The following is an 18,148-nucleotide window of genomic DNA, read 5'->3' as shown; positions in this document are numbered from 1 at the left end:
CAGATTTTCTTTCAGATATGAATGATTGAACAATTTTTTAAATCGTTATTGTACAAATCTGAAGGAAAATCTGACCGTGTGTATGCACCATTAAGACCGACTAGATATAGAACCACTTAAGTCGGAGAATGCCAGTCACTGTGCCTTAAGCTGGGTGTTTAGTCACATTAACTGGCATTCTACGACTAAAGTGCAGACCGCAAGGCTGTTAGCGCCGCGCTAAGCCAGAAAACAGCATCGTGGCTCGCACTGAAGGAGAGTGCAAGCAGAAATTAATAGCTCTGGGAACTCCATGCCGAGGCTATTCAGCATAAGCACCCCTTTGTAACCTTTCATCTATCTAAATAATTAATCACTTTCCTTAGTGACAAGTATATGAACGCTTCCAGGTCCATGGCTCTCCATTAGTAGGATATTTCCCATCAATTTATTTAATGCATAAGTAAAGATGTTAAAGTACACAAATCTCTACTCTTGTCACCTTCCCACTTCCTTACACTATGCTACTTGTGACTCAATAACTGGTTCTGTCCTTCATCCTTCCAAGGTTACATTTCAAGCAACAACTGAATGTAAATGGAATAGAATGTAGGTAATTTAGAAAGCGAAATGCTCCTGAAAAGATGTACAACTATAGATATGCCAATAATCACCATCTTAGAAGCCAACTTGTACAAATGTGTGGGGGTACTCTTGCTAACCCCTCCCCCTATATATGACTGAAATATATCCTATGATCACAATATGTATATATCATAATATTTATCTTACATTACCTGCTTTTTTGGCCAGGTATCTGCCTATAGCAAGGCTTTGATAATAAACGGTCCCATCAATCTCTAAAACTGGGAGTTTTCCAAATGGGTAGGCTGTGGAAGAAAATAAAACAAACACTTAGCAGACTTGGGGGTCTATTTACTAAGCAGTGTTAGGAGACAGAGTGAAAAGTGATAAGGTGCCAGCCAATCAGCTTCCAACTGTCATTTTTCAAACACAGCCTGTGAGATGGCAGTTAGGAGCTGATTGGCTGGTACCTTATCACTTTTCACTCTGTCTTCTAACACTGCTTAGTAAATAAACCCCTAGATGTTGGATTCCTTTCACATCATTTATCTGTAGATAGTGACTGCTAGGCTGAATACATGAAAAGGACAATTGTTTCTCATTCAGGTCTATTTATCAAGCAGTGAAAAGTGAACCAGTGGAGAAGTTGCCCATAGCAACCAATCAGCTTTGAAGTAGCATTTCTCAAGTACACTCTATAAAATAATAGGTAGGAGCTGATTGGTTGTTATGGGCAACTTCTCCAGTGGTCCACTTCTCCACACTTTTCACTGCTTGATAAATAGACCCTTATATAGGGTCTATTTATCAAGCAGTGAAAAGTGTGGAGAAGTGGACCAGTGGAGAAGTTGCCCATAACAACCAATCAGCTCCTACCTATTATTTTATAGACTGTACTTGAGAAATGCTACTTCAAAGCTGATTGTTTGCTATGGGTAACTTCTCCACTGGTTCACTTTTCACTGCTTGATGTGTTGTATTATCCAAGACTGATGTCATGTAATATTCTGAATTTGTTGGTAAGATTATTTTATTGATACTGGAAATGTTGTGACAATTTACTATGCTTGAGACTGTACAGTAATTCTGATATATTGAATCATTGAAACATTTGTTATGCACTCTACCTCAAGGCCAAGTTAAGTTATTATATATGGTAGTGTCTCTGATCTATATATCTATAGCGAGGGCACCTTGGTAATGTCACAAACGATCCAAATCATGGATGGTAGATGTGCGCCAGTCTACACACAGATGTAACAGTTGATTTCTGTTCCTACTATTTCTCCTGTTTTCTATTGAAACACTTACATGTGGCACTAAGCCACTGCACATGGTTCACTTTTATTTTTTATACATGTGGGTGAACTACATAAAAGCTTCATACAAGTGGCTAATAAGTCTGGGTTCTTAGATTTTCTAAGCCTCCTGGAGGGAGTTCAAATCTCTGCTTCCGTTTTAATTTAGAACATAGTAGTGTTGTAATATAAAGCATGATCTCAATCTAAGGGACTTTAGTTTCACCCTTTAAGTTGGAAGTGGAGTCATGACAGTAGGAGCTTGGTAACTTCCTTCTGTTTCACTTACAGCTAGAGCTTAATCTCCTGAGCATTTTCAGATAGACAAAACACTTTGCAACCAAGTGGCTGGTTTGAACAATTATTGTTCAGCGTATGGACCGGAACAATAATAGTTCAGATTCTGAAAATGGCAGAGAAAACAGTCTGGATCGTTTGGTTACCAAAAATATCCAATCTACACGACTGTAGGCGATTGTCTCCCTATATCTTACAGTTTACGGAGTTGCTTCTCGTGACATTGCTCCTCCCATCCATAGTGCCGACTGGTCGGTGGCATTATCATGCAGTCTATGGCCAGCATAAGAGTTAGTAAGTGTCGCCCCTGTTTTCACATGCTGTGAGTACAATAGACAGTTATGTAGGTTTGGCCTAATGTTTGGTACTCATTTGGTGATATATCACTTGTATCGACGAGCAATATATTGCTAGTGCATCCAGGGCCAGTTCTAGACTTTATGGAGCTCAGGGCGAAAGTTTACTTTGGCACCCCCCCCCCCCATTTATACATTGTGTATTATATATTTCACGTCACAGCAGCAATATTGTACACCATCAATGTTCATGAAATTCTAACAAGTACAGAAGTGTACTTTTTTCTGTATCCACCAGGACCACTTCCATTGTTTTTTCTTTCTAACCCCCTTGCACATTATGCTGTTAATTTTAAAAAATCAGAATAGATATTTAATCTATGTATAAAACACAATAACAAACACACTGATAAAGAAAAAAAACACAACAGTAAGATTATTTTTTTATACATAAATTATTCATGTATAAACATTCATATTATTGTTATTGTGTTTTAAATTATCTATATAATTATTGATGGATATACAGTATATGAAGTCCATTCCTCCCCTTCCCCCATCTGTCTTAAATCTTCTGTCTTTGTCACTCACTCACTATTGCTTATATCTGTAGGGGAAAAAAAATCATAGACCGCTCTTAGCAGGGGCAGAACTCAGTGGTCAGTCAGGGACTGCAGTGGCTGAGCAAATAGTTACAGTACTGTAGTAACGCATGGATGTACTTACCTCCACCACGCCCAACACTGCCTGCCGCTGGGGCTGGGACAAGGCTTAGACTGACACTTGAATCCGGCTGGGAGTGAGCTGGTGACCTGGTGTGAGGAATGGGTGAGGACTCAGGAGTCACACACGCCACGCTACGCCCAATGCCAAGCGCTGCTCTGCTGCTCCCGCGCTTCTCTCGGCGGTCCGTCCCGGCGGTCCTCTCTGTTCCTGCGCTGAGTGACGTCTGCGGCTGCCGTGCATAGCATTCTTGGACTCCCAGAATGCCACGAGGTGCTGCATCGGCCTTCTGGGAGCAAGGTGGGAGGGAACAAGTGAGTGACAGCTGCTGTGGGAATGGGATAAGATGACGGACGGGGAAGCACGGGCCGGTGCCGTCTATTTAGACGGCGCCTGCAGGGACATTGTGGTCGCACCCTCAGACCGCACCGCCCCGGGCAATAGCCCTGCTTGCCCGCACCAAGAACCGCCACTGAGTGCATCGGCGGTTGTGTACACCCAATATTTTTCTGTGAACTACGTTGTTCACAGATATATCAGGTAGGCCCTGCAGCACAGCTGATGCCGATATATCTGAAATATATATTGGTGCATCTGGCTGTGTGTACGGACAACCTGCCGACCACCTGTACACTTGCTGCAGCGGACCATCGACACTGATATCTCTAGTGGGCAGGCAAATTTAAATTCCCAACCAGTTGTGATATCAGCCCAGACACATTAAGTGGCCAATTGGTAAGTGTATATAGCTTGCCAATTGGCTGGTCTGACGGCCGGATAGTTCTGCTGACTGATCTGTCATCAAAGTGTGTACCTAGCTAAGCTTCCCACAAATTGCTGCATGTGTTATCTGAAAATAGTAATCAAATTCCAATAATCAGTCAGCATGGACTGGCAGAAAAACTGCCATCATATAATTACTATGACCTGACAATGGCCTGATTCACTACGGATTTCAATATTGCGTACGTACGCAGTTCAACTGTGATTGCATTGCGATTGCAGTGGATTAGCTTGCTAACTCAGCACAACATTAGGATGCCCACTTTGCCTTACACACATCCGTAATACTTAGCAGAATAGCAAAACCATCGGTACAATCGAGTACCATCACAGCCTCACACACCCTTGCACAAGTCCTAACCTTACTCAGAAATTGCTAACAACCACGCACGCTATGAGTCCTCACACTGATTATGGCATCGCAGTGGCTAATTTATACATGTTCCTGCAACGGCGTGCGAACGCACTGGCACGCCTACGTTTCCTCGACCACCCCCCTTCACCACCCACAAATGGTGCTTCCTGTCAATCACTCTCCGAAGGGTCTGCGTAGCCTCTGCGATCATAGTCCTGATTGCAATAGCTAGTTCGCGCACTGCGATGCATACGCATGCGCAGTACCAGGGGCGTATCTATAATGGGTGCAGGGTGTGCAGGGCACACGGGCCCCCGGGTCCAGGGGGGCCCACCCTGCACCCATAGGTAATTATACTTACCTCTCCGCCGATTCCCGAAGTGCTGCTCAGCAGCACCGGACCAGCGCTGTAGAGCAGCAAACACTCACTGGGAAAATGGCGGCGGCCATTTCCCCAGTGATCTGCGCATGCGCAGAAAAGATGTCCCTGGGAAAGTAGGCGCGGGTGCCATTTTCCCGGAGACCCGCGCATGCGCTGTAGATTCTGGCAGCAATATCATTATGAATATGTATTAACTTTCAGTTCATAAGTGTGTGATGTATTCATTAGTTTCAGTAAGTGTCAACCTTTTTTAGCACCCTGCAAGCTTGCAAGCAGGGCCTTCTGATCCATTGTGTTTATTAATGCCCTATCTTGTTTTATTGCTGCATTGATTCACAGTTGGCACTTTATACATAAAAGTTATCAATAAGAACAACAATTGAGTTAATGTTTTCCCCTTTACAAAATACATTCGGACAAGCCTGTGAAAAACACTTGCCACAGAGCATTTTCCCAGACATTCAAAGACTTCAAGTCTCGGTGGAAAAAAAAGAGAACAAAAACAAAACAAACGATAAAAGCCTACAAGAAGCAAATTAACATTGTAAGCTACTTTGTGTCTGTGCATAATATGTGACACACATGGTATAAAATGATAAAAAATTAAATGTATTAACATCGCATACTTGCCTACCCTCCCGATTTGGTCAGGAGCCTTCCTAAAATCGGGTGCTGCTCCCGACCTCCCGGGAAAGCAGGCAATCCCCCCGGCTGCCACCCACCCCTTCTATCCCCCCCGCAATTACGTTAGCAACCCCCGCAGCAGGGGGGTCCGGTGACGCGATCTTGTCATTTTAGCCCCACCCCCTGCTTCACAATGCCTATATTATCGGCCTTGTTTAGCGGGGGCGGGTCCAAACTGACGCGATCGCATGGCCCCGCCCCCACCACACCCATATGTGCCTGTCACCCGCCTGACCACTTCCCCTTGTCCCGGCCACGCCCCCCCCTGCTGCCGATCTGGCTGCTCCCTCCCGGAAGGAGCAGCCACAAAGTCGGCAGGTATGTATTATCCTGCCCAACTTGTTTGCTTTTATTTGTTCAATGTTCCTGCCAATTTTAGTACAAAGTAATCTAAAGATTGCACAAGAATAAGAATAATGTCTGTCGAGTTAGCATTCCCATGAGAGTTTCCCCTGATTTTGAAACATGGAGATGTACTAAAGGCAAACAAGGGTGTAAAAAGTTAAAACATGAATCTATCTGCAAAACACTGCTGAACACACAAATAGAAGTCAATACACCATCGAACTAACTCACATACACATTACCAAAAATCGTGTCTGCAAACACGACACGGGACAAAATAGAGCTTTAAAATAGACCCCATCCTCAACAGCATGTTGTGTGGGAGCACTGCACAGATCAATGTGATCTGTGCAGGCTTCTGTGTCCTATAGGGTAAATAAAGTGTTAAAATAAAAAAACAGTGTGAGGTCCCCATTCAAAATGATAACCAGCCCCGGACCTCTGGTACAGGAAAATCCCCTGAACCAGCTGGGGTGGTAATTGCACAGCAGGGAGACACACAGCATGGGGTCTCCCTGCCAAACCAATCCTAAACTGGTCAGCTCAGGTCTGGCAATCCTCAGAAAGTGGGGACCATGACCCCCAAAAAATGGAGTCCCCTCCCAGGTGATCAACCAGCCCTGGAAGAATGGTTTGACAGGGAAACACCACTTTGTGTGTCTCACTGCTGTACCATTACCACCCTAGCTAGTTCAGCATGGTGCTGGTTACAGGTTTAAGAGTTAAATCAAAATAGGGGGAACCCCATGTCAGTTTTTCCCCTGTTTTTCCTGTACCAGAATGAGCTCAGAGGTCCAGAGCTGGTTATACTTTTTTGGGGGGAGATGGATCCTACAACATTTTGTTTTTAATTTTAACACTTTATTTACCCCATAGCACACAGAAGCATTGCACAGATCACACTGATCTGTGCAGTGCTTCTGCTAAACAGGCAGCTCACAGACATGTCTACACATTACAGTCCAAATATGACTGAAGTAACACACTATCAAACATGATTCCATAGACCATCGGCAAACACAATTCAGTCAAACGCGATTCTTGGTAAATTTGTGAGATTGTTTGAGAAAAACGAATTTGTGTCCATGCGATGCAAAATGTGTTTAAAACTCAGCCAGACACGATTCTTTGCAAATTTACCCCTAGAAGTGTGATATATATAATATATAGACTAGCTTTATAGTTTTATTCTGTACAGTACCTTACTGCTTGTGTACTAGAAATAATTAAAGTTCAGATTACATTTTCTTAGCCATTTCCAAAGAGCACATTTGTAAGTGTAAAACCTGCACTACCACCATCATGTTACAATTTTCTAGCCTCCTCCATTCCCGAGCAAAGGCCCTGAGTTTGGCTCCTTGCAGCCACTCTCTTCTGGTGCTCCTCCAGATCTGTAAAACTTGCTAATCAATTCCACTAGCCATTTTAAAATAGAGAGTGGGTGTGTCACTCACAAGCTGCAATTTCCTGGCTGCAGCTTGTGACTGGTCAACTTGCTCAATCAAAATTCCTCCAAGTATTTAAAGTAGCTTATTAAAATGTGGTATCTTTCTTACAGTTATACCCCTTTCACACATAAATCCCGGGTCTGATCTGGGTTAATGAATTAATGAACAGTTTCAAGCCATGTCACAGCTGCTTAAACCCCTTTCACACTGCACGTTGGATCAGGGTTATTCCTGGGTTATCCCCTTTCACACTGCACCTGGATCTGCCCTGCAAAACAAATACAACTTTTACACTAAATTCTTGGGTCTGACCCGGTATTTGAAACACGCTTCCAAACCGTTTCAGACCCAGGACAGCTCCCCTTTAAACTGTGGCGCCCAGGGCAGGCAACAGAAATCTTGGGGCCCGTTACACAGATATTTCTGGGGCCCCCCTTAACTTAGGTCTTACACAATGCCCACAGTAGTTCACCTAAAACACTAAATGGCCACTGTAATGGTGCCCCCTATGCAATGCCCACTGCAATGTTACACAGTGCCCCCAGTAGTAATAATGCCCCCTGTAGTAATGCCCCTAAAAGTAATGCCCCCAGTAGTAATGTCCCCTGCAGTCCCACCAGTAGTAAGGGCCCCTGTAGTGCCCCCAGTTGTAATGCCCTTGTAGTGCCCCCAGGAGTAATGCTCCCTGCAGTGCACCAGTAGTTATTCCCCTTTAACTGCCCCCAGTAGTAAGGGCCCCTGTAGTGCCCCCAGTTGTAGTGCTCCCAATAGTACCACCAGTAGTAAGGGCCCCTGTAGTGCCCCCAGTTGTAATGCCCTTGTAGTGCCCCCAGGAGTAATGCTCCCTGCAGTGCACCAGTAGTTATTCCCCTTTAACTGCCCCCAGTAGTAAGGGCCCCTGTAGTGCCCCCAGTTGTAGTGCTCCCAATAGTACCACCAGTAGTAAGGCCCCTGTAGTGCCCCCAGTTGTAGTGCTCCAAATAGTGCCACAGCAGTAAGGCCCCTGTAGTGCCCCCAGTAGTAAGGCTCCTGTAGTGCCCCCGTATGATGCCCCAAGTAGTAAGGCTCCTGTAATGCCCCTGTAGTGCCCCCATATGATGTCCCCAGGAGTAAGGCCCCTGTAATGCCCCATATGATGTCCCCAGGAGTAAGGTCCCCCCCGCTGCACACCGACATACACACAAAAATAAACAATACGTACCTTAAACCCCGGTCCAGTGCCTGCTGCCGTCCGTCCCCGGCGCCCGCTCCTCGGAACTATGGGAGTGAGGTCATGACGTCACTCCCATAGTGCACTGTGGGACCCAGAAGCCGGAGTTTAGGAGTGAGCTCCATCCTCCGGCTGGCGCCGGAGGGAAGTGAGAAGAGAAGGAGCCGGGCGCCTGCTGGTAACACAATCTCAGCGGGCGCCCGGCAAATGGAGGGTGCAGGGGGTGCGATCGCTGGGCCGGTCTCCAAGCGTCGGAAGATCCGGAAATCACAAACTGCAAACGGGACCCAGATCGGACAACCTGGGTTACAAGTTTACACTTCAGGGTTTCACAAGTTGTTCCCGTGTTAAACCCTGCAAACTACCCATGTTGGATTGCCGGCGCACTCGACTCGGAAATACAAACCTGGCCCCTTTTACACCTAGCAACAACCTGGGTTAACCTGCCAAAAACCCGGGTTTTAGCTGTGGTGTAAAAGGCAGAGCCATAACTAGACATTCTGGTGCGTGCCATGTGTGAGAAAGAGCACTGGTGCACCCCTCCCCCAATATTATATTAATATTTAAATTATCTATACTATGCTAAGTTTAAGGTTATAATGTAGCAGTTGATATTAAAAAAAGTGAGGTGCGCTGTTTAGCAGAAGTTGCCCTGTATAGAAACTTGCAGCTGACAAACGAGAGGTTCTGTCAAAAACCCTCAAAAAGACAAATAGTGAAAGTGTATGCGCCAACAACTATACAATGATCCCCAGTTGACCACCAAATATACAATAATGTCTTCTCGTTTCCCATCATCTTATTTAAATGAAGACACAATTAAGCTGAAGCAACTTGTTTTCTTGCCAGATGCAATGGTCAATTCTACGTAAAATGAAACAAACCTCTGCATGTTGCATCCAAGATTACCTACATATGGGGATCAACTCATTTCACAACTTTTTACCCCCAAGTTAAAAATATGTGCAGCTTTGTGTGATACTTTTTTGAAGTTATAAAGTATAATTATATAAGTATGTAGCTTTGTGTTAATTTCTATGTCTGACTTCACAGTCAGATATATAAATGAACACAGTTTATTCCTATACTGAGTTAGAAAGATTTTTGTCTAAATGATAACTGGCATCTGGGTAAGAGTTCATGCATGTATATTGTAGAAAAATTATATTTTACATGCATACGCAACTCAAAGCAAGATGATAGGGGAGATCTGAAAAAGGAGTGGCATGAATAGAAGAGTTGGCAAAATCCATTATATTTTTATGTAACAGTGGTAAATATTAATCTGCACTTTGGTACTTTAACCGTAGTACCGGAGCCGTAACTAGACTTTCTGGTGCCCTGTGCCAGAATAACTAGACTTTTTGGTGCCCTGTGCCAGAAAGAGCATTGGCGGCGCCCCCCCATTTTTTAAAATAGGGACATAAGATAGTGCACCTGAAAGAGGGCCATGGCTTCATGGGGAAGGGCCAGGAAAGAGATAGGGGTACTTCTGGGGCAGCCAGGAGATTCTGGGGATAAAAGAAGAGGAAGCTACAATTGAGAATGATAATAAACAGGAAAATTGACAGGCCCAAACAGCGCCACCTGCCCTGTGCCATGGCACGGGTCGCACTACCCCAGGCTTGCTGGCTTTCTGGCTGCCCCTTCCGGGAGGGAGCAGCCAGATCGGCATGGCAGGGGGCGTGGCCATCTCAAGAAGGCGGGGCCGGCCAGGCTGTGAGTATTTGTGGGTGGGGCAGGGGCAGAGCCACATGATCGCGTCATTTTGGCCCCGCCTCTGCCACACAATGAACATATTATAGGCATTGTGAAGCAGGGGGCGGGGCCAAAATGACACGATTCAGTGTGAATAGCGTCGTCGCTCCCACTGCGGGGGATTCAGAGGTAATTGCGGGGCTGATAGGAGGGGTGGGCAGCAGCCGGGAGGATTGCCTGCCTTCCCGGAAGGTCGGGAGCGGCACCCGATTTTCGGGAGGCTCCTGACCAAATCGGGAGGGTAGGCAAGTATGCACTACCCTAGTTTACCTTCCAACATTCTGACTGTTACTTCCTGTTTGTTCTCCTTACACTGCTCATCTCATTACATGACAGTCTGCAGGACTCATTAGCTAAGCATTTCTAGTTCGCCTGTTCTATTCTATTACTCATAACATTTTATGCTACATTCCACATTAGCCCTGAAAATTGGTACACAGGAAAAGGTACCATGGGCTATAGAAACTAGATCCTATCATTTGAATTGACTATCTGGGCCTAATTCAGAGTTAGTAGAAAATAAGAAAAGAGCAAAATTGGAGAAATTTGCTCCTGGAACAAACTGTATGCAAAAAATTTTTTTCTTTTCCTGCATGCAGTGAAAATACTGACTGCTTATGCACTTAGTAAAGTGTGTTAAATAGGAGTTGTGCGATCCCACAATTTTAGCCTGTTACAAATTTGTTTTCTCAATAGTTACCAGAAACATTTACTAAACTTTCCTTTCCTGTTTCAGACCATGATATTTCCTGTGAATTCCTGGCTTGTTGTGAGCAAGTACAACTGATTGCTAAATACACCGGGAACAGCACTCAATATTTTATTTGTGTATGTTTTGTCTTGGTATTAAAAGCACAATACCAATTATGTTGAAGTAGGGTAGTTGCCTTTTGTACAAGTAAAAAAAAAAAAACATTAACAGAAAGTGCAAAAATGTATTGCTATTGATTTTTATTTAATCCTGTTTTTTTAAGGCTTCCATTATGAAAATAGATCTGTTAGGGCTTGCAAAGCATGGGGAAGCCTATGTATTAATGATTACAGGTACATGTAACACTGCAATACTCCATCTGATTGCACCAGCTTGGCCATGCATTCGCAGATGTCCTCAAAATGGTCCAGGGAGGTGATACTAACTCTTACCACTCCCAGCCAGTATTGTAGAGGCAGCGGAGTATCGGTGAGCTGCCGCAGTCCTAGTTATAGAAGCTTTTCCATACTTTGCATGGGGACGCTTTCGTAGGAGAGACAAATCTTCTCTGCGGCAAGGACTACCATAAATAATTACACTGCTATTGCCAGTGGTGTCTGAGAGAAGGCTCTTTGTACAAACCCTATAGGAATGGATGCCTTGAGCTGTATGCACATCCTATGTTTATAAGCAAACTCTAATTTATAATTTATATTTGTTTTGTTTTATTCCTTTTGACTACAGATAAACTCAAATTTTTTTATGTGTTTCTTAGTTTGGTAATATGGTTTGTGCAATGCTATTGAAAGAATCGGGTAGGATGGATAACACATTGAGGCCCTGATTCAGAGCCAGAAGCTCTGACAGAGCGCTCGCTCTGACTCAGGGCCGTCATTCTTAATTTTTAGAGCGGCCTCCTGGCCGCTCGTATAGCTGTGGGTGACCACCCACAGCTATAGCGAGCGGCCAGGAAGATGGTCGCGATGGTCAAGACCATCGGGCTTGCGACGAGACCCTTGTGGTAGGGTCTCGTTGCCGCAATCCCTGGAGTGCTTTTGGCTCTAACAGAGCCGAGAGCACTCCCACTGACATCACTTGTGATGTCAGTGGGGCCAGCCCTAGACGGTAGGCGTTCCCATGGGAACGCCTCCGTCTGGGCAGCCACGCCCCCGGCACGCCCACCAAAGGGGGCGTGCTGTCACTCACCATCGACAGCACGCCCACTTTGGTACAAGACCCGGAGCGACGACTTGCCCATCGCTATCCGGGTCTCGCGCATGAGCATGACGGAGCCGGCTCCGTCGTGCGCATGCGCACTGGGCCAACATCGACTCGCTTGCGAGCGTGTCTGAATCAGGCCCTTAGTTCTCTTTCACTTCCTAACTTAAAATTATACCATTGGGTGTGGTTCTTAAGAAAAAGTTGTGTAGGTTCAGTTTATCATTTATTATGGTATTACAACAAACATTGCATTATTATGGAGGTTACTTCAGTTTCATGTCTCCTATTTTAAGCATTAGTACAGGAAGCTGGTGTAGGGGCTATTTAAGTTAAATCAAATATTGCTTAATAGACTGACAAAGTTGTTCTAGTTTTCCTGTTGCCAAACGATAAGCGGAGTAATTTACTTATTGGTTGCCAGGAAGGTGAGGCTGCAACAATTGCAGTACTGACCTTTTGTTGTTCACATGTAGGATTATTCCTATGGTCAAAGGTTTACTCTGACACACAGGGGTATGAACAAAAACCTCACACCCCTCTTACAGAAGACCTAGATATGTGGCCGGTGTTTGTAACGATCTATAATGCTCATTCTTGATGAGCATGTACTGAGGTATGCAGTCGGGAAGCCAGCGGACCTAATGCCGACAGCTGGCTTCCAGACTGCTTAATCCCGGCGAGGGTTAAAATGACAGGCGTCTAAATCTAGACGCCTGTCATTTTACCGACGCCGGGAGACCAGCGCATGGCATCCCGATCGAAGGGACGCTGAGCGTGGATAGCTGCGTGGGGGGAGGGTTAGGTTTAGGGTTCCCGGGGGGGACTTAGGGTTAGGCACCCCCTGGGAGGTTAGGCTAGGGGGAGGGAGGGTTAGGGTTGGGCATCCCCGGGGGGACTTAGGCACCCCCCCGGGGGACAGGTTTAGGTGGCAGGGAAGGGGGGGTTAGGTTTAGGCACTTAGAGGGAGGATTAGGGTTAGGCACTGGGGGGGTAGGTTAGGGTTAGGCACCCCTAAGGGAGGGTTAGGGGGTGGAATTATGTTAGACAATACTTACCTTGGCATACGCGCACGCAGGAGGGGGTTCCGAGCACCTAGAAAGCCCCCCTGCACGCCACTCCATCGCAGCTTAAATTTTTTTTTTTGTAAAGACCCTTACTGATGCTGGCTGAGCTGGCTGTAGGGGAAGCTGCAGCTGTAGCGTGCAGCTCCTCCCGGGCAGCTCCCATGGTGCCCTGGCATTGTGGAAGGCTGAGAGACCGGAGCCTGCTGGGTGAGTCAGTGACTGGCGTTCTCTCCCAGACCCGCACCACAGGTAGGTGTAATGTATTACATGCACGCCACTCCATCGCAGCTTAAATTTTTTTTTTTTGTAAAGACCCTTACTGATGCTGGCTGAGCCGGCTGTAGGGGAAGCTGCAGCTGTAGCGTGCAGCTCCTCCCGGGCAGCTCCCATGGTGCCCTGGCATTGTGGAAGGCTGAGAGACCGGATCCTGCTGGGTGAGTCAGTGACCGGCGTTCTCTCCCAGACCTGCACCACAGGTAGGTGTAATGTATTACATGTTGGAGGAGCCGTTGGCGGCGGAGAGGTGATCTGTAATTAGCCATGCCAGCGCTTGTGTCAGTGTGTATTTCAGTGAGTATGCGTCTGCTTTGTCAGTGTGTATGTGTGTGTGTGTGTCTAGGGTTTGTCAGTCGGTGTGTATAGGCTTTGTCAGTGTGTGTGTGTCTAGCATTGTCAATGTGTGTCTTGGTCAGTGTGTATCTAGGGTTTGTCAGTCTGTGTGTGTGTATAGGCTTTGTCAGTGTCTGTGTGTGTGTCTAGGCTTTATCAGTGTGTGTATCAGTGACAAAGACACACACACTTCACTTAAAAGTCTATACACACACACACTGACAGACACACAAACTACAGTGACAAAGCCTATACACACACACTCACTGACAAAGCCTAGACACACTGACAAAGAGACACACACTTCACTTAAAAGTCTATACACACAGTGTGTCTAGGCTTTGTCAGTGAGTGTGTGTATAGGCTTTGTCACTGCAGTTTGTGTGTCTGTCAGTGTGTGTGTATAACAAGAGATATGGTAAGAACTTACCTTTGTTATCTCTGTTTCTACGAAGTCCATAGGGTCCACAGGGTTGACCTTGGGGTATAGGTTGGGAACCAAATCCGGGCACCACGCAGTTAAAGCTTTTAGCTCCCAGGATGCACTGGGTCCACTCTCCCTATAACCCCACCCCCAAGCCAGAGGCACCTCAGTTTGTAAGTAGCCAAAGGCCGGAGGAGAGGAGAAAAAGAGAGAGAAAACTGGAACACTCAATAACCATACTCACCGAAATGGGAGACGGAAAACCGGTGACCAGCCACACAGCCCATATGAAGCCAGGTGCGTCAGGGCGGGCGCCCTGTGGACCCTATGGACTTCGTAGAAACAGAGATAACAAAGGTAAGTTCTTACCATATCTCTTGTTTTCTACTTCAGGGTCCATAGGGGGTCCACAGGGTTGACCTTGGGGATGTCCCAAAGCAGTTCAACCAAGGGTGGGGACGCTCCTGTGCTGAGAGGAGAATCCGTCGCCAAAAAGGAAGCATCCTGAGAGGCAAAGGAAACCAATGCCTAGAACCTTAAAAAGGTGTGGACAGAAGACCACGTGGCCACCTAGTAAGGCAAAACAGCCGAGGCGCCACAGCGAGCCGCACACGAGGGTCACATGGCCCAAGAAAAAACAAGCATCAACAACAGGAAGGCCTACCCATGGGTAGGCCCCTGAGGAAGACCTACGAGGCCATCCAAGTCAACATTTGGTTATAGGCCGGCCATCCTTTCCTGTGAAAACCAGAAATCTCAGACCACCAATAAGGAGTCCGATTTCCGTAAGGAACCTGAACGGATCACATAAATCCAAAGAGGCCAGACCACAGTCAATGAGGCCACACCAGCCGAGAGGACTGGGGACAGAATGGCCGTACCATAAGTTCCAGAATAATATGGAACCTGAAAACCACTAAGAAGAAACACAGGGCGAGAGCAACTCCCACCCTGACATGATGCCCTCCAGAAGAGGGAGCCACATGAGAACGCTCCCAATTCAGACACTCTCCTGGTTGATATAAACACCCTGAGAGAAAGAGAGAGCCTAAGCAATAGACCATGTAATGGCTATCACAACCAGCGGTTCCATTGACTGTCCCCGGAGGTAACGAAGAACCACTACTTACTCCCAAGGAGTCCCTAGGGAGGACAAATGGAGGCATAATCAAGAAAACACTCCAAAGGATGAACTGGATACCAGAGTGAAGCAATTCCATATCTTAACCATACTGACAGTGTAGAGATCCGCACTGTCAGGAAGACCAGGCCAAGTGTGAAACCCAAGCCAGCCGGAAGGAATGCCAGAATATCTGGAAATCCTGGACACCGGAGGATTGTATCGACAGGTACAATACCATAAGATTTATGGCTGCCACAGTTTGTGGTAGGTCCCAGCAAAAGCTGATCCATGTGCTCTAATCATTCCAACGATGACAAAGCCAGGGAAGCCGTAAGACCACTGTAAGGACACAGTCAAAGACAAACGACCCAGGTCCAAGGCAAAACCAAGGACCCTGAGACAACAGGTCCGGGCAGTGAAGCATCAGGGATGGAGTATCGATGTAGAGACTCCGAAGATCCAAGTACCCCTGACATCTGGGGCAATCAGGAGCCACCAGCAGGAAAGCATCTCCGTCTCGATTGAAAACACTTCCAAAGACCTCGAGGAAGAAGGGAGACCGGAGAACACAGGTACACAAAGTGGAAGGACCACTTCACCGACAAAGAGTCGCTGAAGTTTGCTTCAGAATCCCCAGAGCTGAACTGTAACACCCTAGTGTGATAAAGTCAGAAGGCCATGAGGGTCACCTCAGGGGGGCCCCCCCTGCTCACCAGGAGATGAAACCTCTCTTGGGGAAGAGACTAGTCCCCGGGATGCACGTCGTGACGGCTGAGGACTCCCGCTTCCCAATGGAGAGCTCCTGAAATGAACGCTGCCGAGATGGTCGGGAGGAGACCCTCGGACTATGTCCGAATATGTGACATACCTGTCATTGCCACCCAACGAACAGTGTTGCTAAAAAGGAAGCCACTGTCCTGACCCTGTCGGACTGAACCTTTTCAGGTTCACCGGGAAACAAGAGTTATGCCAGAGTAAGTTAATTGACAGGGTGGAATCGACAGACGTCCAACTGCACTGAAAAGGATTCGGTCCAGACACTGTCCCTAGCAAAGAAAACCCTGGACGAGATGGCCATAGCCACCCGGACAGGGACCGACTTGCCTCCGGAGAGAGCATCATCGTTTGAACAGTTATCCGACAGAAAAAACTCATTCCATCTGGAGATGAGCCAATTATGGAAAGGCCTGGAATGGAACTGAGCCCATTCCACCATGCATCCCAGAGTGTAAAGACATCTGTCGACTGCGCAGACAACCATGTACTCCTAATGGAAGAGAGGAGATTCCGTCTTACGCCAGAAGAATTCTCAGATTCTGAGAATCCAGCAGGGATCCTAGATGAAGAATACCCAGAGAGGGATGCAGGGAGGACTTTTTCCCCGTTGATTAAACGTCTGCACCCTGAAGAAGCCACAGTCATCCTGACCTGGCCGTAAAGTACCCCGGTGATCCCGCTAAGAGCAGGAGGCCGTCCAGGTACAGGAGCATTGGGATATACTGAACAGAAGAACTGTCAGAAAATCCAAAACGCTGGTAAACCCCTGTGGGGCTGAGGACAGTCCCAACAGGCAGAGCCCGAAAAATTGTAAGTGTTGCTGTGATACAGCAAACCTCAGCCCATGCTGAGGAAAGGTCTCTGTAAGTACCCGTAGGCACGCGTCCTGTATATCCAGTGATACCCTAAAGTCCCCAGGTTCCAAACATCGTATGATGGAGCATAGGGATTTCCTCCTGAGCCCAGGTAGCTTTAGGAACTGGTTCAGGGAATTGAGACAGAGAACAGGCCAAAGAGGACCATTCAGCCACCGCACCAGAAAGAAAACAGAACAACCAGTCCCTCACTGAGATAGTGGGGATGGCCCAATTAGCTCCGCTTACCGCAACAACTGCATAGCTTTCTGGATCTGTAAGGCCCTTGTAAAGAGGGCGTACCCTCCTACCCACGTAGCCGCGGCAACTTGACACTAATACCGGGCGAACGGAGAAAATCGGTATCTCCCAGTTGTAGGCCTGTCCCGTCAGACTGAAGAGATATCCGTAGGTTCAGAAGCAGGATCGGCTGGCAGTCCAGGCCTGCTCGGTACTGGATATGTCGGCCCTTGTAGATGCCGACAGTCTACGAAGAAACAGACCTTTAGGCTGACCGAGAGGACAAAAAAGACTTAACAGACTTAGTCTGAGGCCTTGTAGTGTGCATAGCTGAAAGCGGTAAACTTGTCGTTAGTAATACTGCCAATGTTACTACAATCTTGTCAAGGTCAGGACCAAACAATATCAACCCTAAAGATGGTATCTGCACCTCTGCATTCTCAGAGCGCAGCCATAGGGTATTACGGAGGATACAGTCGCAGCCGGAACTCTGAAAGTTAGGAGACTGGTATCCAATATAGGCATGTCCACCTATGACAACTGCATATATTACATGAGCGACCAAATACATTTGAACCCCCGACGTGTTGGAGGGGAAAAAACGTTACAAATGCATCAACCCAATATGCAATAGTATTAACCAACCATGCTATAGCCATGGTAGGATGGGTAACAACTCCCGAAAGCAAGTATACTGATTTCAGGCAGAGTTACCACCTACGGATCCGAAGAATCCGACCACGCAGGAATGGGAGGCGTAGTAACGTCTGTAATCAGACGAGTAACACGCCCATCCCCCCCAGGAGGGGCTCGTGATGACCCTCAGGGAATTTGGGACAGGAGGCCAAACACTGTTGTAACACCTCCTATCTGGCAACAGCCAGAGTCCCGCTATGCGATCCACCCGCTAGTCAGCAACAGGTAACCCGAAGGCACGCAATACTGAGGGTGTATGATACAGGTGCAGGTCAACATTCACTCTAACCAGAATGGACCTGCTAC

The 18,148-nt window shown here is 46.8% G+C and overlaps 1 protein-coding gene across 1 annotated transcript in view; it reads right to left on the bottom strand.

Moving 5' to 3' along the window:
- Nucleotides 1-18,148, bottom strand: part of LOC148535161 (hematopoietic prostaglandin D synthase-like) — a 105,836-nt gene that overhangs the window by 17,724 nt on the left and 69,964 nt on the right. The window contains exon 3 of the mRNA XM_088464466.1: nucleotides 777-869. Within this exon, the coding sequence (XP_088320592.1) occupies nucleotides 777-869 (93 nt within the window). The remainder of the gene's footprint in view (nucleotides 1-776; nucleotides 870-18,148) is intronic.

The sequence above is a fragment of the Taudactylus pleione genome, unplaced genomic scaffold (assembly GCF_031769625.1).
Source record: "Taudactylus pleione unplaced genomic scaffold, aTauple2 ptg000055l, whole genome shotgun sequence".
Lineage (NCBI taxonomy): Eukaryota > Metazoa > Chordata > Amphibia > Anura > Myobatrachidae > Taudactylus > Taudactylus pleione.
This window is presented reverse-complemented; position numbering and strand designations above follow the sequence as displayed.